Raw genomic sequence first — 25,757 nt, 5'->3', positions numbered from 1 at the left:
ACGGGATCAGCACGGATACTCCCCTGCACCGGCTAAGCAGGCAGGGTGGAGCACTGATCCGTACTGAGGTTGGATCACGGAGGCTCATTGCCTGAGCCAGCGTCTCCTGCCAGGAAGCCTCCCCCGACTCTTGGGAGTGGGGGAACCCTTCAGCACCTACTGGCACCGTCGACTTCGGAGGCTGTTGGCTGGCAAGAGCCTTGTTGGCCTTGCATAAGCCACCGCTGCCCATACCTCCACAAGAGAGAAGGGGCTGGCATTACGGGGGGAGCCGCGTTGGGAACCCCCTGGCTCAGGAGATCCCCAGCAAGGGGAGGAAGACCTCCTGCAGACCAGTTTCCTAGGGTAGAGCAGAAACGCTCCCCTAGAAGTTATTCCAGGTTGCGGTCGCCGGACTGACCTGCATTGAGGCAGAGAGCGGAGTCACCCACCCGACACCGGTCTTGACCCCCTGGCACTGGTCCATCTCACCGTTCCCACTCTCCGGCAGTGAAGAGTTTGCCCGCAATGATGTGGCGCTGCTCCCAGTCCCTGGAGACGGTCTCGGTATCAAGGAATTCGCCGGGTGGTGCCGACCCCAGTTGCTGGAGAGAGACCCGGCACCGAGGAGTTCACCCCCGCACCGAGGCAGCACTGAACCCGGATGCCAGAGACAGCTTCGGCACCGAGGATTCGCCCTGCACCAAGGCTGCGCCAAACTCGGTTGCCGGAGACAGACTTGGCACCAAGGACTTCGCCCCACACCGAGGCTGTGCAGAACCTGGCACTGGAGTTGGACTCGGTGCCGGTATGCATGCAGAGAGCAAAGTCCTCAGTACTGGGATGATGCTCTGGTCGACCCAACTTGTCGGAGCGTTGACCGTACACATGCTCTGGCCGCAGCACCCATGTCAAACCTCGTAGTCGAGGTCGTCAACGTTGAGGGGATGCTCTCCGGAGCGACGGAGCATCTGTGGATCGTGGCACCAGCCCCCTCCCAGGCTCGGTACTGCACAGTGAGAGCCTTTGGGGCAGTGATACCATGGTCTTTTGACGGTGCCTCGGTGTCCTTGTGGAGAGGTAGTTGCTGGGGGAGCTACCACCAACGAAAGGTGCCAGAGCTGCAGGCGCAGGTAGCCCCAGATTGCCTCAGAGGCAATGGTCATGGAGGCCTATGGGGTTTCTCGGGGGGGGACAGGACCACAGTCCGTCAACCCCTCGGGGATGCAGTCAGTGCCTCGGGTACAGGAGAAAGGGCCACCATTCACCCTCGGACGACAACTCGGCCCCATGAGCAGGGACTCCTGTGGGTACCGCCTGTCGATGGGAAGAGGTGCTGCGGCCCGCCAATCCCTCCCCACCCCCGCTGGATGAAGCACGCTCCCGGGCCCTGGTTGATTCTAGGGCACACTGGGAACTGCTCAAGAGGTGGCCTCCACCTCAGGGCTGGAGGCGAAGGAGCTAAAGGGGTGTCAGACAGTATCTTTAATGTGCTAGTGGTGGACCCCCACAGTGGGGGTAGCCCGCCTAGTCTACAAAAGGGTGCTCAATATAGTGAGGGCCTCGTGGCAAACCTCCTCCTCTGTAGCCAATACCTAAATGAGCCGAGAAAAGTATTATGCCCCAGCCAAGAAGTTTGAATACTTGTTCACCACCCTGCCCCAGGTCCCTGGTGGTGGTTGCCGCCAACCACAGGGATAGGCAGGGCAGCCGGGCTCTACTCCAGAGAACAAGGGTGACTGCAAGCCAGACTTGTTTGGAGAAAAAAAATTTATTCAATAGCACTACCAGCAAGTAGAAGGTGAGCCTTGAGGGACTCAGGGAGCCACTTTGCTGAGGCTCTGCCCGGCAGCAGGTGCTGAACTTGTGTACCATTGTGGAAGAGGGTACATGGGAGCTAGAGCAGCGCTCCAGGTATCCTCACTTGCTGCTGATTATTTGGGCAGAGCCATACCCCCCACCACTGGCATGCTCAGATGTTAGTGGCTGCAATCCGGGCTGGCGGTGCATACTTTCACATCCCACCATGCCTCTGTCCAACAGGCACGGGAAGATGCGGGCTTCAGCAGAGCTGTGCTGCAGGCAGCTCACCGCTAACTCCGGCCCACCTCCAAGATACTGCTTGTTAGTCACCTATAGTGAAATGGACATGAGCAAGCACTCGAAGAAAAAAACAAGGTTACTTACCAGTAACTGCTGTTCTTCGAGACGTGTTGCTCATGTCCATTCCACAACCCACCCCCTGTCCCCACCGCCAGAGTTGGCGGAAAGAAGGGACTGAGGGGGCGTAGGGCCGGCAGCACCTCATATACTGCGGCATGTGCACAGGGCTCCAGGGTGCACCAGAGATGGCCCTATGGGATCTGCTAAGGGGAAAAAAGTTCCGGTAGCCGTGCACGGAGGTGTGTACAAACCTATAGTGGAATGGACATGAGCAACACATCTCGAAGAACAGCAGTTACTGGTAAGTAACCTTGTTTTTCTGGTGTGGTAATTCCTATGCCAGTCTCCAATCTATGGCCAGGGTAGCTGGAAGAAAAGTGGTGTGAACAGGTCTTTCCTGCACCAGATTGATCTCCAGATACCAGAATAGCCCCTTGGGGGGTCACTGGCTGCAACATACATTTTTATAACAGACAGCCAAAGGGTTATCACAGAAAGCACCTCTTGCCCCATGAGCTCCTTAGCAGCAACCAGGATCAGGATGCAAAGATCTAGATCCCTGCAAATCCCCTGATTAAGGGTTCAGGCAAAGGGGAGTCCAGAGTCTAGTGTGGAAATAGTTCTTCCCTTTCTACACCTCCCCCAGCCAGCATCTCTAAACCAGTGTAGGCTTACCTCTACACCTCTCCCAGCTACACTCATGGCTGCCAGGTTCCCTCTGCACTGAGGTCCAACATAATTCCTTTTTCTTTATAAAGTTTTTCTTACTTGTGTTCATTAATCATTCTTGATATTTGCAAGAAGTGATTGCTTTATTACAAATGAGAATTCACTACTTAAAAATCACTAGGTGATTCCAAACAAAAATTATCTGGAGTTACTCAATATCTGTTAGAAATGACTTAGTTTTATATGACTAATTCTCAGTAAAACAATTTTCTTGTTATTTATTAGTGATTAAATGATTCTAGGCAATCACTAATAGATGCCAAGTCAGTAGTTTGCTGGGAATTAGTAATTAGAAACTGAGTAATTTTTAACACATATTAAATAACTTTGAGCAATTCTAAGTAACCACTGGTAAATGACAAGTAGCTATTTTGCCTGGTAGGCAGTAAATTAATACATATGGGGGCTTGTGGGTTTGCTTTTTGTTGGGTTTGCTGGGTGTGAGCTGGGTTTGTATTTCAGATTTTAGTTCTGGTCCACATTTAGTAAAACAAAAAGAGAAAAAGATGTAAGTAGGGTCTGAGTGGCCCTCCCCCTGCTGGGCTGGCCGAAAGGGGGTGCACTGTATTTGCATAAGCACACCTAGGTGCTCAGCCTGATGGGAAATGATCATTTTGGCTGGCACTGGGTTACAAAATCACTTTAGTGCTAATTGCAGGGGTAATGAAACGTTGCCCCCTTATTGTGTGAACCAATGGCAGCAGAACTGTGCTTAGTCTGTTCTGATGAGAAGAATCTCTCTCATCCGAACAGAGCTTGGCAAAGTCTCACGTACCAGAGCAATTTGAAGGCAGCAGGGGGTGGGATCGGTTTTCCTGTCTGATTGTTCAGGCTCTGTCCAAGAGCCCCAAGCGTAGTCTGACTGCCTACACCCACTGGTCAAAGATAGAGTTAATGGGGATTCCTCCTGGAATCTTTTGTTTTGTTAAAATCAGGGACAGCGTTCCTGCAGTCAGCAGTGGGGATCCCCCTCCCTGCACCCCAACTGAGAACTGAAATCACTGAAGGAACTGGAGAAACCTGAAGAGACTTATGAGACTATGACCCTGCAGGGGTCATAACTGAGCTCAGCGATGGGCAGGTGGTGGGGCCAGCAGAGGGGGCTAGTCGAGCCCTGTGACCAGCAGGCAGTGTGGGCCAGCTGACTAGCAGGGCCAGCAGAGGGGGCTAGTTGAGCCCAGCACCCAACAGTGCAGCTACAACATTCGCCAGGACAAGCACAGTGCCCTCCTTCCATCCCCCTCTCTGGCATGCTGGGGGTGAACTCACTCGGCTGCATCCCCAAGCTCTAGCTTGTCATAAACCCAGGACAACCTATGAGTGGGGGTGACACAGCCCCACATATTCTGGGGGTGGGTGAGTGGGTGTTCTGCTTATGGATTTTGTGTTAATAGATTCTTTTTGCATTGTTTTCCCAAACCATTGCTATGTTACTTCCTTCCTTTTATTAAAAGGTTTACTTTCTACACTCAGGTGACTGGGTGGGCCGATTTGGTGTTGTGTCATTGACAGGATCCCCTAGATATAGAACTCGGCCCTTGTTGCTGCCGACTCTGACTTGCAGAAGGGTTACAGAGAGAGAGAGAGACAAACATTTCTCCAAATTGGTTTGTTTTTGTAAGAGTTATTTTTGCACTTAATCGGCGGGTAGTTCACACCTTCACTTAACTTACAGCCTTCTTTTATCTGCTCATCATTCTGCTACATCTCTCTTTTCTGACCCTTCTTCTACTCTTGCTGTGGCTTTGATCCTGCGAAGATTCACACGTACGCTTAATGTCAGCTGAATGAGTAGTACCAGTGAAATTAAGTTCCTGTGTAAGATTTTAGAGCCTTAGACTCAGTGGGTCAGATTCAGAGGTAACGTATAAGAGAGTGTAAATGACATGTTGGAGGTAGGTGTGAGTCTAAGTTAGTGTAACAACACTGAGGCGGCCCAAGGACAGTGTAGGTTACACCTGCTTAGACTCCCTCAGAGTCACTTAGAATCACATCTAAATTTGATTCAGAGGTGCTGATTATGAAATACTAAACCAGAGCTCCATTATTTCACTCTTCTTACAGGAAACTGAATTTCCTCTAGGACAATGATACTCAGACTGAGGCTCATGAGCCGCAAGTGGCTCTTTAATGTGTTCTTTGCGGCTCTTTGCAGCACATGATATTAAAACACTGTGTGATTTAATTATTTACCAATCTAAGTTATTAACCAATCAGGATGCTTTTACTATGTTATTAACTAATTGTAGTTGATAAAAGAATAATACTTGGTCAGTCATTTTGCTGTGAAAATAATATATATATACACACACACACTAAATATTTCCGGTCATACTACTTAAATATGAATATATAATACTATAGTAAATGAAACAGTGAATTCACACTGCTGTGGCTCTTTTGGGTAATGCTGATGGCTAATTTGGCTCCTGAGTCACTGTCTGAGTATCATTGCTCTAGGAGGAGAAATCGTTCTTTCTTTCAGTACCTGTTTTGCTGTTAAAGGGAGTTTTCTCCTTAGAAAAACAATTGCAAAGAACCAACGCTAATTACTGGAATTTTTGTTCATGATGATAAATATTGTGCTCTTACATAAGATCTTAATTGCTCTCAGGAGAGGTTAATCATTGCAAACTCAAGGAAAAGGAAATATGATGTTTTTATTCTGTGAATTGTTTTTCTTAAGGCCTTTCTACACTACAATTCACAGCCGTTTCAGGAGGGCTGATGTGATGAAAGTGAGAATTCTCTGTAATATGTTTATTAAAACTATGCCTCCCTCCGTTGGACTTGGTATTGTTACCCACTGGGGCAGAAGGGTTAAAATATGTCTCCTGGAACTGACAGGTGGTCATTCATGACTCAGAGTCCAAGGGACAGAGAGAGAGAGAGTCAAGATGGATTCTACAACAGACTGGCTTGGTGGGGCCCTGGCTTCATCCAGTATGAAGAACTCTGTCTTTGCTTCTCTGTGCTAGCCTAAGGACTTCCCAACACTGTATTCCAGAGGACTATTAAACCCAGCTGTGTTTTGAAAAGGCTGCCTGGTGTTGCTGAAGTACTTAATGAAGTGCACTGATCCCTGAAGAGGGTAAAAAGTCTCTGAGCAGGTGTCTACCTTAGTCAGATTCTCTGTTCAGAGCTAATGGTGAGAAACAGGTAAAATGGTGATTGCTTTCTATGAAGAGGTAACTGGCTCTGTGGATGTGGGGAAAGCGGTGGACGTGATATACCTTGACTTTAGCAAAGCTTTTGATATGGTCTCTCACAGTATTCTTATCAGGAAGTTAAGGAAGTATGGGTTGGATGAATGGGCTATAAAATGGATAGAGAACTGGCTAGAGCAGGGGTGTCAAACATACGGCCCGCGAACCTTTTTTATGTGGCCCACGAACCTCTTTGATCCCGGCCGCCGAAAGTAAGTAGTGGTGCCGCCGAAAGTCTGGAGTGCCACTTTAAGAGATTTGTGGGGCCAGAGTCTTAAAGTGGCAACACCTTCCCCTCCAGAACCCTGCCGCCGAAAAGGGAAAGTCGCCCTCAGTTTTTCCGCGGCGGGTATCCCTCCTAGAAATCTCTTCAAGTGGCAATGTCAGTGTCTCCACAGCGAAACAGCAGTGCCGAAAACTACTGATGCTGCGTGTCCGAAAATGGGCAGAGTGCCTGAAATATTCGGCGGAGAGCATTGTATGGCCCCTTCAAAGTACAGGTTCTGTGATTTCAGCCCGTCACCTCGAGCGAGTTTGACACCCCTGGGCTAGAGCATAGGGCTTAATGAGTAGTGATCAATGGCTCCATGTCTAGCTGGCAGCCAGTCACAAGCGGAGTGCCCCAGGGGTCGGTGCTGGGGCTGGTTTTGTTCAACATCTTCATCAATGATCTGGAGGATGTAGTAGATTGCACCCACAGCAAGTTTGCAGATGACACTAAGCTAGGGGGAGTGGTAGATACCCTGGAAGATAGGGATAGGATACAGAAGGACCTAAACAAACTGGAGGATTGGGCCAAAAGAAATCTGATGAGGTTCAACAAGGACAAGTGCAGAGTCCTGCACCTAGGACGGAAGAATCCCATGCACAGCTACAGACTGGGGACCGTCGAACTAGGCAGCAGTTCTGCAGAAAAGGACCTGGGGGTTACAGTGGATAAGAAGCTGGATAAGAGTCAGCAGTGTGGCCTGGTTGCCAAGAAGGCTAATAGCATATTGGGCTGCGTTAGTAGGAGCATTGCCAGCAGATCACAGAAAGTGATCATTCCCGTCTATTCGGCATTGGTGAGGCCGCATTTGGAGTATTGTGTCCAGTTTTGGGCCCCCCACTACAAAAAGGATGTGGAGAATTTGGAGAGAGTCCAGCGGAGGGCAACAAAAATGATTACGGGGCTGGAGCACAAGACTTATGAGGAGAGGCTGAAGGAACTAGGCTTGTTCAGTCTGCAGAAGAGAAGAATGAGGGGGGATTTGATAGCAGCCTTTAACTACCTGAAAGAGGGTTCCAGGGAGGATGGAGCTAGGCTGTTCTCAGTGGTGGCAGATGACAGAACAAGGAGCAATGGTTTCAAGTTGCAGGGGGGGAGGTTTAGGTTGGACATTAGGAAAAAGTTTTTCACTAGGAGGGTGGTGAAGCACTGGAATGGGTTACCTAGGAAGGTGGTGGAATCTCCATCTTTAGAGGTTTTTAAGCTGCGGCTTGACAAAACCCTCGCTGGGATTATTTAGCTGAGGTTAGTCCTGCTCTGAGCAGGGGGTTGGACTAGATGGCCTCCTGAGGTCCCTTCCAACTCTATGATTCTATGATTCTAACAGGAGAACTGGAGCCTGAAGGCCCAGTCTCAGAGGTGTTGAGGCTACATGCTCTATCCTGTAGGAAAAGTGGGACCCCTTGAGGGTCTGTTGCACTAAAGAGGTACTACCAGGAGACTACTTCACATCCAGGACATAGCACACACCCTGTAGATCCATGACAACAGTTTACAAGCTGATTCAATTTTGTAGTGCAGAGAGAACCATAGCCACATCCTCAAGCTATGCTAGAACCTTAATCATGTCCTGTAGGCACCCACATTTCAGGGAAAGTGGTTTCGTACCCACTGTTCTTCAAAGCCATGTTAAAACCAGGTTGAGAGAGCCAAGACATACTGATATTGCAGTGCACCATCGTGCCACCATTGCCTAGACCTATTTTTAAATACTGCAGAATCATTCTCTTGTCATCATTTATATGGCAACAATATGGGCACAGTTGCTGGGATGAGGTTTGCAGAAGCTTCAGCACAAATCACACATAGCACTAGAACTGAACAGAAAGTTGGGAACATTTGTCACAAAAGATGTTTTCTATTTTCCAACCTCCTCTACCAGGACTTTTTCCAGTGATGTACACAGGAATTTTAGATGCTGTTGGTTCCCCTTCTCAGCTCTTCCTAACCTTCCCTCTCTTGCTTTTCTGTCTCCCACATGATCCATCTTTCCCTTGCCTAATTTCTTATTCCTCTTTACTCTGTTTTCTTTCGCCTTTGTTCCCCCTTGTCATTCCTCTCATACTTTCAAAATCCCTCTTTCCCTCCTTAGCTAATCCACCGTGATGCTTGCCATGATGTTGCAAGCGCGGAGCATGTTTTTGTGATGCAGCTGTTGGAAATATTCACAGGCATCCCTGCTGAATTGCCCCACCATTGAACAAGCAACAGCGCTTTAGGCTCTACTCTCAGGATCAGGACATGTTGGGAAATTCACTGTGAATTCAAAAGTTCACTCTTTTTAAAAAATAATGCATTATGGGATGAAATCAGGGCTGTTTCTCCTTAGCAACCTTACAAGTATCATGAGCCCTTTTACAGTCAGCTCAACATGAGGAGTAAGGCCTTGCATCACTTTGAGTTAGCTACTGGTACTCATGTAAATAGGGCTCCTTTATAGCTAACCCTATGACCATTACTGGTGTAGCACATGGCATTCCTAGAGTCTGCCTGAAAGAACTGCTGCCCTTCCCTTGTAATCCTGCCATACTGTCAGCGAAGGTCTGACAAGCAGGAACACCCACAGGATAAACTAGAGTGAGTTGTTGGAGGCATTTTCTGCGAGAGCCCCTTGGCTCTGGAATTTGCTTCCCTTGTTCTGCTGATAGGCTGAGTAGCACTAAAGAAAGAATGGCTTTTTCAGTTCACTAGCAACTTCAAAAAATAAAATAAAAAAATCATTTCGGGTCATGCTAACAATGATATTTTTGAAATTTTTTGTTGAATTAAAAAGTCGATAATTGCAGGTGAAATGAAATATTTCACTTGACCCATTTCATTTCGACCAAATCTGCATTTTTCATCAAATAAAAGCTTTGACTGAAAAATTTCACCCAGCTGTAGCCCTGAGTGTTGACCTTTAGGATATGTTGCAAAGACCATCTGTCTAGTAAGGCTTTCCGGGAGGGTATAAGGTTTAAATGGGATGGGAGTTGGGGTGATAGATTCTTTTGTATATAATTTCATTTTGTGGTGTGTGGACTTTGAGTTGCTGCAGTGTGATTATTCTTTGGATGGATTGTTGTTTTAAATGACCTCCAGGTCACCTAGAGCTAGGGATAGGCTTTTGAAAAAATTAAATCAAAATAAATAAAATGCACAAATTAATGGAAGAGCCATAGATGTGCATTGCATTCCTAAAGTGCATACTGCCCTCTTTGAAACCAGGCATTTATATGTTACCTTCTATTATTAGCTATGGCTTGGTCTATACACTGGGAAATTAGGTCAGTATAAAAAAATCCACACCCCCGAGCAATGCAGTGAAATCGATCTAACCCTCGGTGTAGACAGCACTAGGTCAATGGGAGAATTCTCCTATCTACCTAGCTACTGCCTCTCAGGGAGGTGGATTACCTATGCCAGTGGGAAAACTCTTCCACTTGCTGTAGGTAGAGTCTTCACTGAAGTGCTGCAGTGATGCAGCTGCTCTGCTACAGCATTTTAAGTGTAGACAAGTCCTATAATTATTATTATTTATGTCTTCCGTAGCACCAATAATGTGCTAAGCAAAAGGAGAACTTATACTCTTAAGAAGACAAAACAAAGAAGGCTAAACAGCAAGATGGAAGGTAGGGCAAGGATTTATGCCACACAAGCAGTGTGATGAGGTGGTAAATGGCCATGTTCTGAGTGGGCACTCATTAAAACAAGGCTTGGGTTTTGGTTTTTTTTTAACTGGTATAAAATATATAGACTTTTCTCATGTAACTCCTGGCTTTGCCACTATCAGCTGGTTAGTTTCTTGTCGGCACTACAATCGAAGTGAGTCTTTGAGAGGGATTTAAGTTTGAAAAAGTGCAGTTAAGAAAAGGAGTTCCATGCATAGGGAAAGGCATAGAGGAAAATGTGGAGCTGCTTGTGGGAAAAGTGGACAAACAAGGTATCAAGATTAGTATTACTGGTTGCATGAAAGGGATGCAGTGATGTGGAAATAACAATCCAAATCTATCTCAGTTTCCCCACAAGACCCAGGCTAAAGTGGGATAGGATCTTGGAAATGTTAGTTCTTACTAGATGACCTCCTGCTGGATTGGATGTGTCCATTTTCCCCAGACTGATTCCAGTTCTCCTTATGTGAGATTATACAATAGTGATTAACTCTGGTTCCAATAGCCCTGTATGCTACTTTCTAGTAATGAGGACTGTCATTACTATAGCCTCTATAACTGGGTAAGTAGGATTAGCTTGGCTTTCATATGGGAGCAAACTGAGACAATTTTATTTTTAATTTTTATTAGGTTTTTAGTGAGAGAGTACTGTCTGTGGTGACAGGAAGGGATGGAAGCTCATACTTTCTAGGTTCTGTTTCCTAGCTCTGCCACTCACTAACTCTGTAGCCTTGGGCAAATCACTCATGCCTGTTTTACCCAGCTAAAAGAATGTAAAAACATAGAACTGGAAGGGACCCCTGCATCATCAAATCCAGTCTGTTGCTAACACAGGCAACCCTGGCCTATAATCCCATTAATAAAATAATAAACTCCATTTTTAAACCATAGCAGTTTCTTGCCCCCACTACTCCTATTGGGAGGCTGTTCCAGAGCCTCTCTCTTCTGCTGGTTAGACTCCTTCTTCTAATTTTCAGCCTGAATTTACTCCTGGCCAGTATTTACAGAAAGCAATCATATCTCCTCTCAGACTTTGCTTTGATAGGCTAAACAAGCCAACCGTATTCCCTTCTCTTAAGGTAGGCCCTCTATTCCCATGATCTGCAACTGTTCTATTTGAATTCATCTTTCTTGAATGTGGATAACCAGAACTGTACACAGTATTCCAAATGAGGTCTTAGCAGTGCCTTGCACAATGCGTTCACACTTCTCTATCTCTAATGGAAATACCATTTATAAAATAGGATAATAATACTCACCTTACAGAAGTGTTGTGAGGATAAATGGATGCATATAAATTACTTTGAGGTCTTAAGAGCACCATATATGTGACTATTTACTATTAAAGTATTGAAATAAAATTAAAAGCCAGGATACATATCAATCATTAAAATATACATTAAATTCATGCTTCAATACAATATTCCTAGAACTGAGTCATTCTATGGAGTGATATGTGACTGACCAGACAGAAACTCATGTACAAGAGACAATATACAAACATTTTCGGTTAGATTATTTTTTAAAAAAGAAAGAGATAGCAACATTTCTCCTGGATACACAAAATAGATGTCAGACAAAATAAAGCAACACAACAGATGAGGGAAAATATTGCTAATGTTTTTCCTGGATTTGGCAAACAGTGTTGGAAATCTGATTACTCCATTTACTCACATTTTAGATATATATACTTAACTTCAGAGCATAAATAATAAATAATAATGTGTCATTAAAGTTTTGGCTAAGAGCATCCTCACTTGGAAGTAAATGAATTCAATCTAATATAGCTTTTTTTGCATTGCAACTGTCTATGTCATGTCATAGAATTCTGAGAAGTAAAAATAACAATCAAAACAACAAATAAACAAATAACAAAGACAAAAACTAATTTACCTCCTCCTTTCAAAAGGCCTTTATCCCATTTAACTTAGAGTCCTGTTCCTGAGGCTCAGAGATGATTGAAATGCTTGAGTCTGCAGTTGTAGTACTGCCGTGACAAGCTGGGTTTCTCCTTTGTCATTTCATAGTATCTGATTCATGGGAAGTGTTGCAAGTCTGCTATTGAGCCAGTTCTTTGGGTCATTTCCTTCAAAGTTTCAGGAACTTCTTTAATTTCCTTGTTTGCAGAATATAAATAATTTCACACAAAAATGAAGCAAGGTAACTAATAATACTCACTCTTCACATTTAATCAGGTTTATTTGTGCCTTTGGGTCTATCATTGGATGTAAATATACATACAGAAAATGTATCTCCTACAATAAGTCCACTTCCCCAAATAATACTTTGCCTGTAAGTTCTTCTCACTAAGAGAGCTTTCTGTTCCAATAAGTATCTTATTAGACAGCACCAGTTCAAACACACCAGTATAATTGTGTGTAATGGGATCAAAGCACCACCGTGCATCTGTTTAACAAGCATCCTTCTCTACACTGAATTGTGAAACAAACATTAGTATTCATTATTATTACCATATCAAATTAAAAATACTTCTTGTATAACAAGTAAACAATAGTGTAGCCTGCTGAGCTTTAAATATGCAACATCTGGACTTGCTTCCCCTCTCACACTGAATTCAGACGTGAAATTGCATTAGCTTCAGTCGAGTCACTCCTGAATTACACAAGTCACCCCTGAATAGAATTACTCCTCTGTGTATACGTGAGGAGGACCAGGCCCAATAGCTTGAAATACTAACTTGCACATGTAGCTAGAAGTAAAAATGAACATTGATTTATTAGGAGTTATGTGTCACAACTGGGGATGTATGATGTTTCTGTTCATGATCATAAAAACTCAGTTCAACAAGAGAATTTTGAATCTGAAACATACTACCATAAATATGATCATAAATAACATCTTTATTCTCCATTCAGTGCCCACTTATTCCTAGGGCTTTAGACCAGTACATAATATTTCATACTTGTGTCCTACAAATCCTACTACAGGCAAAATTAATAAGTCAAGGACAGCCTATTTATTATTATTTTATTATAGGGCATATATGTCCCAATCTGGAGTCAAGGCCCTATTATGCTAGGAACTGTACATACATATAATAACACTAGTACCATCCCTGCCCCAAAGAGTTTACAATCTATGCCATATCTCTGCATTTGGCACTTTTAAGAATCCTCAACCTTGATTTTGGTTGTACAAGGTTTTTAGTCTCTAATTTCATGGGGGCTATGTCGGCAATACAAACAAATCATATATTTACACGTAACTCATGTATATACGTTGTATATTATATCTAATGGGAGGCAGAAATACAAACAGATCAATCTTCTCGGACACTGAAGTGCTTCTGACTGCTTGGATCTCCTGCAGCTGGATTCTCAACAGCAACTTTTTCCTTTATACAAATTCAAGCAGATGTTTCCTCTTCTTCAGGGTCTCAATTCCTCACATTTAGCCACAGCAACAGTAGCAAGGGGCCTGCTAGATATTATTCATCGAGAAACCTTTATCATGGTAGCTGCAGAAATAAGATTCTTTCTCACCGTCTTTCCTTCTGCTTTTCACATTCTGTTGTAAGGCTTGAGACTGTTTTCAGCCAACAAGTTGGTCATTAAAACTCATGTAAATGGCTAGTGCAAACATCCGCTGACTCAGGTAGCCAGATGTCCTCTTAATGATTCTAATTCCAATGAGAACAGCACATTTGCTTTTAGAAATTCCTGCCTGCCACCTATCTGTATGGATCCTCCCCCCCCTTCTTCCTCCACCCTACCCCCCACCGAGTGTAACCCTAGGATCTTTGATGTAAGTGAAGTGATTAAAAGTGTCTCTGCATGTATGTAACGACCATTATCGCTGTTGCTATCTCTGGATGGGACAATGTCTGTATTTGTAAGTGAACAGATAAAGAAATTAAAACGTACTATGTAATCAATAAGAAAGGGTATATAATTGACCACTGTAACATCATGAAGTTGAAGCTGATTTATCAGACTTCCCGGTATCGTGAATAAACCTCCTCAGTATTTTCTATGCTGCCTGATTCTTGGAGAAAGAATCCTTCATGCTTTACACTGTCATCATGAGTCATTTAGACTATATGAACCAGATTCTGATCTCATTTATATTGGAGTAAATCTGGAGTAACTCCACAATGGATTTATTCTGGATTTGCACCGGTGTAATTGAAATCAGAATCTAATCCTATATATACATAAAATCCTCGCCCCCCCCCACACACACACCTTAAAATAAGATTATTTTGGTTGCAACATCAAACACATGCTGTCCCCCTCCCCCCCCCCCCATGTGTCAGTTCCATGCCCTGAATGAGGAGGGGTTCTGTGGAAAAATAGCACATGATCATGTAATTAAAGACTGTATTATAATGCATACACACAAGGGAAGAGAAGTAGGATTGCACAGGCAGCCATAAGTTTTGCGTTTCCTAACTTTCAGGTATTTGGCTTTGCAACCTAAGTAACATTTTTAAAGTATTTTAATGTGATTTCCTAGGCTTTTTTGTTTTAACAGGAAACAAAAGAAAATCAAATCATATTCTGTACCAACCACCACCTCCTAAATCATCGTCAGGCCTGAAGCCTAATTTTTCAGTACTGTAGTACAAGCTACAGCTTACCATTTGAGCTACAGCCTAACTACAGGAGCTAGTAGCAGGAGAAGGCTGTTATCCTAGAATGGGAATGGGCTATCAGGTGCTGAGTCTAGAAGGTGTCCAGTTGGGTGGCCAAATTGAGTCTGCTTCTTTTCATCACCCCTCAGAAATTGGGGGATCTCTGCGTCCAGGGTGGGAATGGGCCTCTGCAGCCACCTTCTGGGTGGGGAGTAGAAAGTACACAGCTTGGCTCTCTGTTCTCCCCACCTCATCTCCAGTACAATTGCTCTGGCAGTTCCATGGCATTTCCAGCACAGTGGATGTTGCTGCTGCAACTTTGGCAGTGGCCCAGCCTAAGAAAGTTCATGTTCAGTTATTAACATGGCAACCTGTCAAAATATTCCTGCGGAACAAAGATGAGAGCTGAGAAATGGTGATTTTCAACAGTTTATATCTCAACCACAGCCATATGGAAATTCATGGGACAAAGAAAGAGCACTTCTCGAACCTGAGGGCATTCCCCATCCCAAATGTACATCAAACAGGTGCGTTGTGAGAGTTCCTCAAAGAAAAGGTTGAAAGAATAGAATAGAAAGTGTTAGGCAACTGAAATATAGGGGATGATACCAGCTGCTCCTATATAGTGATCTCTCTTGTACCACTGGAATGTAGCCACTTCATCAGCAACAGTTTCTAGTGAGGAAGTGAAAAAGTGAAACTGCCACAGGAGGAACTTTAACAACTAAATGTCATTTGGCATTTGGCCAGGCAAAGGCTGCTCCAGACAATCTGTGGCCCTTGGCAAAACTTCAGTGTGTCATTGCCCCTCCACATAAGCCTACAGTGGCAGATTTGCCTCAGATGCCCCTTTGTCATGATGGAAGATTGGCCGGGCCAAATCTGCTGCCCTAGCAGCTGTTTAATTTGCCTAAAGTTAAAGTGGCCCTGTGGCCAGGACACCAGAGTTAAATCCCCTTACTTTTGCAAGAAAAGCCAAACCTTGCAGCATTAATTGCCATAAGTAGTTTTACACTTGGTTTGTCATTGGTTTTGCATCTCTTCTTAAAGACAGCACCTCCAGTAGAGCAGCTTCCTCAAGCGGATAACTCCACTGAGCAAACTCATGGGGATGTTATTAGGATAAAGTAATTAATGTTTGTACTGCACTTACCATATGGAAAGCATAATAAAAGTGCGAAGTTTTATACATTTCTATTATTGTGATTGACTTGATAGAAAACTGCAAGTATGACCACAAATCTAGGTGGTAGTGGACTGAGATTTACCTGCATCTGAGTCATTATTCCTCTCAACAGTGTGAACAGCCCCTTTGTTAAAAAGCATCTCTCAGAATGCTATATTCTGTACCTGTCAAGATGCATTGAATCCCTAGAGCCTAGAATCTGGCTTTTGGTCCCCAATGTGCTAAAAATCCAGCAGTTACAAGGATATCCCTGGGGGTTACGCACAGACAAAAGTCTGCGCCATAATAACTAAATCAGGTTTAGTTCATACCTTTTATTATTTTGGTGCAAGTCTGTGTGAAATTTTGGAATAAAAGTGTCCTGTTTTGATTTTGCTTGTCAGTCTAGAGCACTTTTATTCTGACTTACACTGTTGAAATACGAAATGGTATGAATTAAAACTGACAGTTATTTCAGTGTGTGTTTGTGTGTAGACCAGCCCTCACATGCAGCTGCAACAGAAAGCCAAAAAAGACCTTGGATTCAAATACATAGTAATAAAACTACCTTCCAATATTTCAGATTTGAGATGTAGAGGAAATTTACCAACAGTCACTATTATTACTATTTCCATCACAACAATACTACTCTGGGAGCACACTGCTTCAACTTTGCCTGTTTCCAGGACTCACCAGGTCATAGCTCCAAACAGCGATCCAACAGACCTGCCTTTTCCATGGCATCTGGCGAACCAGACAAAGCATTCCTCCACTCAGACCGTTCCATGGCACCATGCACTTCGTCACTTGTAACAATTCATACTCGGAGGAACTGTCCAAAGAAATAGAAAAGCAGATGTCAGAAACCAGATTCCATACATCCTACACCTATGCACTGCACTATCTAGGCCCAGTTCAGAAGCAGATAGTACAAAGCAACACAGACTAACGCTGATGCTGAGCAATGCAAGGTCTGTTGCTAATAATAAATGATACATGACTTCATCAGCAATTAAGCACCCAATATATCTGCATCACCAAGACCCGGCTGGATGACACCGCAAGCCCTGTGCCAGCCTCCAGGATACTCGGTACATCACAGAGCCAGAGAGGACAAGAAGGCAGATAGCACTACATTCATCCTCTCTGCACACATTAAATGTAAGAAAAGTAATTCAGGTAAGACAACTTCATTTGAATTCATTCATCTGATAGTAGAAGCCAGAGCCAAAGCAAATTGATTTTATATTCATTTACATACCATGACAGACTAAACAATTAATAAAGGAGCTCACTGATACCTTGTTGGCGTTGGTGGTAAAATACCCTGTCTTGTTATCCTGGGATATTTCAACATGCATAGCAACAAGGCCATGGATGCAAAAGCCCCCAAAATTCATCTGGTCACTTGCTTCCCTAGGACTTTCACAGGTCACCCCTGGTCCAATTTACATAGCCAGTCATATTTTGGACCTGATCTTCATCCTTAATGTCAAGATCATGGACATCACAATCCAGCCACTGTCTTTAATAGACAATCATCTCACTAAGGCAGTGATCAGAGACCATTCAGCTCCCAGGGAACAAGAAAGACAAATGATCCTGATTCAACTGCAAAGGCTCGTGGACTCTGACAAATTCCGAAACCTGCTAAAAGACAGCAGCACTCCACCCCCAGGACAAGGAGTCAAAAATCTGGTGACTCATTACCATTCTTCATGGACCTCAGCCTCTGATATACTGGCCCCCAAAGGGTCCCTTCTTCTTCATTGCCCACACAGAGTTCCCTGCTTTCTGACACCTTGCACTGGATGAAGAGAGAGATGTAAACTAGAGTGCTGATGGCAGAAAACAGAGGCCGAATCAAACAGGATGAAACACAAAGAATTCCTCAAAGCCTATGCTAAGGCTGTATTACAGGCCAAGAGAGTCATAACAACTGGTGCCACTCCTGATGGAACTAGCCAATGCATCATTCAGAGAAGGAATCTTCCTTTTCTCTTTCAAACCTGCAATAGTCCAACCAACACTGAAAAAACCTATCCTGCCCAGTATCAAACCTCCTGTTCCTGAGAAGCTCATGGAGAAGCTAGCCAAAGGCCAACTGAAAACTCATCTCATTGAAGCTAACATTTTAGGCACAATCTGGATTCAGGGCAGAATATGGAACTGAAATCACTTTAGTAGCATTGATGCATGATCTCCTGCTGTCAATCGATAGAGGGCAGACATCCACTGTCATTGTCCTGAAGCTCTTTGCAGCATTCAACATTGCTGACTGTGAGATACTGCTGACCAGCCCGAAAGAAACGGCAAGGTCCCAGGGTAATGCACTAAAACAATCTGAGTCCTTCCTGGGGGGATGCAGCCAATGAGTAGTGATGGGAAACTGCACAACATCAACAGACCCTCTGACTTGCAGAATTCCACAAGGTTCAGTTCTCCCCCTGGTCCTTTTCAACATGTATATGCAGCCACTAGTTGAGTTGATCAGATAATATGCACTCAAGTCCAAGCAATATGCAAAGGACACACAACTCTACCCATCCCTTACTATATATGACCATACCACTATCACCCATAATGGTTCAGTGCTTGGACAAGATCAGCTCATGGGTGAAGAACAGTTGGCTAAAACTGAGCCTGAGCAAGACAGAGGTGATGTTGGTGGGCATAGAAAATAATTTTGACTAATCTGAAACTATGGTACAATCTCTTTGGTTGAAGGTATATACCCACAATTGGGCAATTCAGTCTGTAGTCTAGCAGCACTCTTGGATTCCTTGCTGACACTAAGCAGCATCTGGAAGAAATGCTTTCTACCATCTCCAATGTGCTAGGAAACTCCTGGTGGATGATGACCTGGCATCAGTTAGTCATACCTTTCTCACCTCTCATCTGGACTAAAAGCAATGCAATATACCTGAGCATAAAGGAAACTTCATCTAGACTGCTACAATGCATCTTCTCAGCAGCACAGAGTACCACAATCTCATCAAACCTGTCTTCCAGTCTCTACACTGGCTTCCCATAGAATTTTGAATCAAGTTGAAGGTCTTGAGCCTTATCTTTCAGGTACCCCATGACACAGACATTTTTGGTGACCGCTCCAAGACTGTGGAATGAACTCCTCTAAGATAAAGGGATCATCACCAACCTCATCATCTTCCATCCCAAGTGGAAGGTCCATTTCTTTGACATTGCCTTCTCTAACATAAATAAATTGCAACATGTAGATTTAAAACAAAAACCCCCCAAACAAACCTAAATCCTACCAAAGCATGACACTTCACTGTACATGCTTTTTTCCCCTTGGGGAGAGGATGAGAAAGCAAACAATGTGTGACAGATGTTAGAGACGCTGGTGAATGCATTACTGGAAGATACTCAGATACTATGGTGATGAGTGCAGTATAAAAATTTATATAGAATAGAAAATTATTGCTTAATCATCATTGTCAAGTTAGTGACATGGATAAAAATGGATGCTGGCATAACGCCATAAAAAACTGTGGCTTGATGGCTTCTTTTCTCCCACAAATTAAGTTATTTTAGTTCATACTGGTAAGTCTGAAGTTCTGACAGTTACCAACAACGTTTTACTATATATTCACTTGACATTTGGAGAACCTCTTTGTGATTAGGCAAATTACTATAATTGCTAGCAAGAGTATCATTTTGTAGGTGTCTGTTGACATGGAATTGTCAGCTCTTTAGGGCAGGAACTATGGCACAGTGCCTAGTACATCTGCCTTTGCGGAAAGGTATATACTAGAACATGTATACTGTTCTTCAGAAGTAAAAATGTATATTAATTGAGGAACAATCAGTATCTTTTCTTCTTTGGAAACCACATATCTGTTTCGCCATACTTTTCATGTAAAACAAAATAGGAAGTGGCTAAAAGGTAGTCTGACTCATTTAAACTCAGAAAAAAATATCTTATTAAAAGAAAAAGGAAACTCTGGATCCACCCTCACAACATGCCAGACAGAGAAACTGATTGTGTGCAAATGAGGGCGTAAGCTGCTTTATGAAAAAGGGTGAAAAAATTAGGCCTGGTCTACCCTACATGGTTAGGTCAACGTAAGCTGCCTTGCACTGACCTAACTGTGGAAGTGTCTTCACTTAAATTTGGCTCCTGCCAACGTAACTACCTCTATGGCGACTTAGTAATGCCACCTCCCCGAGCAGCGTGGAGTTACGATCAATGTAATCAGGTTGATGCAGTGTCAGTGTAGACACTGTGTTGCTTATGTTGACTACTGGCTTTCAGGAGCCATTCCACAATGCTCCATACTGACACTACATTCAATACAAGCATTCCTGGTAAGGATGCACACCTCTGACACAAGGAGCCAAGTGTACTCACACACACAAGTGATTTAATAACTGCGGTGGCTGTATGTGTAGTTTTGTAGTGGCCAGGAGTAATCAGTAATCAGGCAGCGGGGCGGCTAACAGAAGGAGAAGGAGGGAGTTTGCCTGGGAGCTGTCTCAGGTGAGTGCTAAGTGAGTGCAGCTGTGTGGGGAGTACCTGGGAGACCAGTGTGTGACTGGTGCAAGTACAGCTGACTGTGGGTGGGTGCTTGTGACTGGTGCAGTTACAGGCACCATTTTGGCAGTTGGGGGTTTGTCTGTTTGAGTGATTGATTGGATCCAGGTGGGGCTAATTGCGGGGGCGGGGCTTTGAGGGGTAAGAGCAGGGGGGGGGCAACTGCCCCAGCCTTATAAAAGGCAGCCAGCTGCGAAGCAGCTGAGCAGCGAACAGAGGGGCGGCTAACAGAAGGAGAAGGAGGGAGTTTGCCTGGGAGTTGTTCGCCTGCGGAGAGAGCCCACTGCAGGTGTTTGCCTTTCAGGCATTGCTGAGGAGGCTCTCAGAGCAGAGATATGGAGATGGAGCGATCTGTTGTTGTCACCTGCACTGGGTGTGCTATGTTTGTCTTCCTCCCCCAGGATAGAGATGACTTCATCTGTACCAAGTGCAGGCTGGTTTCCTTATTGGAAGAGAAGGTTAAAGGACTAGAGGCCCAAATGCCAACCCTGCGGTGCATTACAGAAAACAATGTCTTTCTCCATCAGGCACAGGCAGAGTGTAAGCAAGATTTAGAGAAGGCCGGGCAGGCGAAAATGAAGAACGGGGAAGGAAATTGGCAGCATGTGACCTCCCGAAGAAAGAGAACCCATGTGCCCACCATGCAGATAGAAGTAAGGAATCGTTTTCATCCTCTCTGCACAAGTACTATGGCGGAGAATGATTTGGAGGACCCTTCAGACGGAATGGATCAGAAGGAGACCCATTTGATCAGAAGGCAAGGGATGATTTCTCCTAGGGATGGGGGTTCCACGACCACCATTCCCAAGAGGAAGAGAAGGGTGATGGTGGTCGGGGACTCCCTCCTAAGGGGGACGGAGTCATCCATCTGCCGTCCGGACCGGGAAACTAGAAGTGTGCTGCTTGCCTGGAGCTAGGATTCGGGATGTGACGGAGAGACTGCCAAAACTTATCAAGTCCTCAGACCGCTACCCCTTCCTGCTTCTCCACGTGGGCACCAATGACACTGCCAAGAATGATCTTGAGCGGATCACTGCAGACTATGTGGCTCTGGGAAAAGAGATAAAGGAGTTTGAAGCGCAAGTGGTGTTCTCATCCATCCTCCCTGTTCAGGGAAAAGGCCCAGGTAGGGACCGTCGCATTGTGGAAGTAAATGCGTGGTTACGCAGGTGGTGTCGAAGAGAGGGCTTTGGATTCTTCGATCATGGGATGTTGTTTCAGGAAGAAGGACTACTAGGAAGAGACGGGATTCATCTAACGAAGACAGGGAAGAGTATCTTCGCAGACAGGCTGGCTAACTTAGTGAGGAGGGCTTTAAACTAGTTTCGACGGGGGACGGGGACCTAAGCCCGAAGGTTAGTGGGGAAGAGGGACACCGCAAGGAAGCAGAAGGAGGAGGGGGCAGCAGGGGAGGCCTCCCGATTCATACTGTGAAAGTAGGCCAGTCGGCTACTTATCTCAAGTGCCTGTACACAAATGCAAGAAGCCTGGGAAACAAGCAAGAGGAACTGGAAGTCCTGGCACAGTCAAGAAACTACGACATGATTGGAATAACTGAGACTTGGTGGAATAACTCTCACGATTGGAGCGCTGTCATGGATGGGTATAAACTGTTCAGGAAGGACAGGCAGGGGCGAAAGGGGGAGGAGTTGCACTGTATGTAAGAGAGCACTATGACTGCTCTGAGCTCCAGTATGAAACTGGAGATAAGTCAGTTGAGTGTCTCTGGGTTAAGCTTAGAAGCAAGAACAATAAGCGTGATGTCGTGGTGGGTGTCTGTTACAGACCACCAGACCAGGAGGATGAGGTAGATGAGGCTTTCTTTACTCAACTGGGGAAAGTTTCCAGTTCACAGGGCCTGATTCTCATGGGAGACTTCAATCACCCTGATATCTGCTGGAAGAGCAATACAGCAGAGCACAAACAATCCAGGAAGTTTTTGGAGAGTGTCGCTGACAATTTCCTGGTGCAAGTGCTGGAGCAACCAACTAGGGGCCGTGCTTCTCTTGACCTGCTGCTCACAAACAGGGAAGATTTGGTAGGGGAAGTAGAAGTGGGTGGCAACCTAGGCAGCAGTGACCATGAGATGGTCGAGTTCAGGATCCTGATGAAAGGAAGAAAGGGGAACAGCAGGATACGGACCATGGACTTCAGAAAAGCGGACTTTGATTCCCTCAGGGAACTGATGGGCAGGATTCCCTGGGAGGCTAATATGAGGGGGAAAGGAACCCAAGAGAGCTGGCTGTATTTTAAGGAGACCTTATTGAGGGCACAAGAGCAAACCATCCCGATGTGCAGAAAGAATAGCAAATATGGTAGGCGTCCAGCTTGGCTTAACAAAGAAGTCTTTGGCGAACTTAAACGCAAAAAGAAGCTTACAAGAAGTGGAAGCTTGGTCAGATGACTAGGGAGGATTATATAAACACTGCTCGAACGTGCAGGAATGAAATGAGGAAGGCCAAAGCACAATTGGAGTTGCAGCTAGCAAGGGACGTGAAGGGGAACAAAAAGGGTTTCTACAGGCATGTTGCCAACAAGAGGAAGATTCGGGAAAGTGTAGGCCCCTTAAAGAAAGAGGGAGGCGACCTAGTGACGGAGGATGTGGAGAAAGCTGAGGTACTCAATGCCTTTTTTGCCTCTGTCTTCACAGACAAGATCAGCTCCCAGACTGCTGTACTGGGTGGCACAGAATGGGAAGGAGGCGAACATCCCGCAGTGCTGAAGGAACGGGTTCAAGACTATTTAGAAGGATTGGACATTCACAAGTCCATGGGGCCGGATGCAATGCACCCGAGGGTGCTGAGGGAGTTGGCTGAGGTGATTTCAGAGCCATTGGCTATTATCTTTGAAAGCTCATGGCAACAGGGGGAGGTCCCTGAGGACTGGAAAAAAGCAAATATAGTGCCCATCTTCAAAAAAGGGAGGAAAGAGGATCCGGGGAACTACAGACCGGTCAGCCTCACCTCAATCCCTGGAAAGATCATGGAGCAGGTCCTTAAGGAATCCATTTTAAGGCACTTGGAAGAGAGGAAGGTGATCAGGAACAGTCAACACGGATTCACCAAGGGAAAGTCATGCCTGACCAACCTGATTGCTTTCTATGATGAGGTGACTGGCTCTGTGGATGTAGGGAAGGCGGTGGATGTGATATACCTTGACTTTAGCAAAGCTTTTGATACGGTTTCTCACAGTATTCTTATCAGCAAGTTAAAGAAGTATGGGTTGGATGAAAGGACTATAAAATGGATAGTGAACTGGCTAGAGCATAGGGCTCAACGAGTAGTGATCAATGGCTCCATGTCTAGCTGGCAACCGGTCACAAGCGGAGTTCCCCAGGGGTCGGTCCTGGGGCCGGTTTTGTTCAACATCTTTATTAATGATCTGGAGGATGGGGTAGATTGCACCCTCAGCAAGTTTGCGGACGACACTAAGCTGGGGGGAGTGGTAGATACCCTGCAAGGTAGGGATAGGATACAGAGTGACCTAAACAAACTGGAGGATTGGGCCAAAAGAAATCTAATGAGGTTCAACAAAGAAAAGTGCAGAGTCCTCCACTTAGGAAGAAAGAATCCCATGTACAGCTATAGACTGGGGACCGACGAGCTGGGCAGCAGCTCTGCAGAAAAGGACCTGGGGGTAACGGTGCATAAAAAGCTGGATATGAGTCAGCAGTGTGCCCTGGTTGGCAAGAAGGCCAATGGCATATTGGGCTGCATTAGGAGGGGCATTGCTAGCAGGTCACGGGAAGTGATTATTCCCCTCTATTCGGCATTGGTGAGGCCGCATTTAGAATATTGTGTCCAGTTTTGGGCCCCCCAATACAAAAAGGATGTGGACAAGTTGGAGAGAGTCCAGCGGAGGGCAACCAAAATGATTACGGGGCTGGAGCACAGGACTTATGAGGAGAGGCTGAGGGAACTGGGCTTGTTTAGTCTGCAAAAGAGAAGAGTGAGGGGGATTTGATAGCGGCCTTTAACTACCTGAAAGGGGGTTCTAGGGAGGATGGGGCTAGGCTGTTCTCGGTGGTGGCAGATGACAGAACAAGGAGCAACGGTCTCAAGTTGCAGGGAGGGAGGTCTAGGTTGGACATTAGGAAAAAGTTTTTTACTAGGAGGGTGGTGAAGCACTGGAATGGGTTACCTAGGGAGGTGGTGGAATCTCCATCCTTAGAGGTTTTTAAGCTGCAGCTTGACAAAGCCCTGGTTGGGATGATATAGCAGAGGTTAGTCCTGCTTTGAGCAGGGGGTTGGACTAGATGACCTCCTGAGGTCCCTTCCAACTCTAATATTCTATGATTCTATGATTCTAGGAGTTAGTGGCCTAAATACCTTTGAGGATCTGGGCCTGATGATCATCACCTTACACAAGAGCAGGAATCATAATACCTGACTGAGAAATATATGTACAAATATGGCTAAAATATTATGAAATGAATCAAGTTATCTGGGCTTTATTTTAAAAAAAGGAAGGAAGAATAGATTCCCTGAATTTGCTGAGAATTTCACAACATGTTGTGAAAAACTGACATTTTAGGAATATAAAATTGTCCCAAATTAAACAGCTAAAATGGTCATATGAAAGTAAAATTAAAACAGTCACAAACCCAAAAGCTCTATGCTTTGTACAGATCTAGCTGCTCTACTAATGCCACTTCTTGGATGAAAATCCTCTTGTTGGCTATACATAAATAGAAATGGGCCATGGCTGTAAAATTTAGATCCAAATTTTTAACAGCCCCACCGCACAATTCAGGGGATATTCACAGGCAAAATTTTGGTTTGGTTTGGTTTGGTCCATTATAGAGATGGGAGCTGGCCATTCGATTCAGATTCTGAAACTTCTCTAAGCCTGAGGTTTGGGAGGGCATTTCAGAACCAAAGATCAAAGCTGTGCCTTTAGTTTGTTCTAATTACAGTATATCTCATGCAAAAATACCTTAGCATTAATTCAGTAGTCAGAGTCAGAGTTGAGAAATCAAGCTTTCTAAAGTCAGGCAGTTCCAAACAGCCAGGCTGAACACTCAACCCTTTCTCAAGCCAGTGCAGTCACATTTCAGATAATTTTTCACACAACTGAGCCATTTCCAAAAATTCATAGTGCACCATGAAACCACAATTTTTGAGATTTTACAATTTAACTTCCTGTTTTTTATGTCTTGCTTCCTTATTAAAAAAAAATATATTGCACCACCCTAAAATTACTGCTAAAACAAAAGAGTTCAACTCTCCCTAGTTGCAAAACTTAGGGTTGTGTCTCTAACACTGTAACACACAAAAATGGACTTTCCTAGAAAGAAGTGACAATAAGCTTCATTCTCTGGAGCCTTGAGCATGGTGTAATCATTTACACCTATGCAAAGTGGAAGCAGAGTGGGTGTAAAATGCTGCCATTATGATTTGATAGCTTGTTTCCAGAGCTAATCTTACAGATTTACATCATCTCTTGGTT

General features: G+C 44.8%; 1 protein-coding gene across 1 annotated transcript in view; it reads left to right on the top strand.

The window, feature by feature from the left end:
• Window positions 1-643: 643 nt before the first annotated feature.
• LOC137151462 (interleukin-5 receptor subunit alpha-like) overlaps window positions 644-25,757 on the top strand; it is a 59,953-nt gene continuing 34,839 nt past the window's right edge. Inside the window, exon 1 of the mRNA XM_067545728.1 lies at window positions 644-787. Coding sequence (XP_067401829.1) covers window positions 644-787 — 144 coding nt within the window. The remainder of the gene's footprint in view (window positions 788-25,757) is intronic.

This window comes from Emydura macquarii, unplaced genomic scaffold (assembly GCF_026122565.2).
Source record: "Emydura macquarii macquarii isolate MOO-44397 ecotype Brisbane River unplaced genomic scaffold, CSIRO-AGI_Emac_v2 contig_1070, whole genome shotgun sequence".
Taxonomy (NCBI): Eukaryota; Metazoa; Chordata; order Testudines; family Chelidae; genus Emydura; species Emydura macquarii.
The sequence above is the reverse complement of the archived record's forward strand: the minus strand, read 5'-3'. Positions and strand labels throughout refer to the sequence as shown.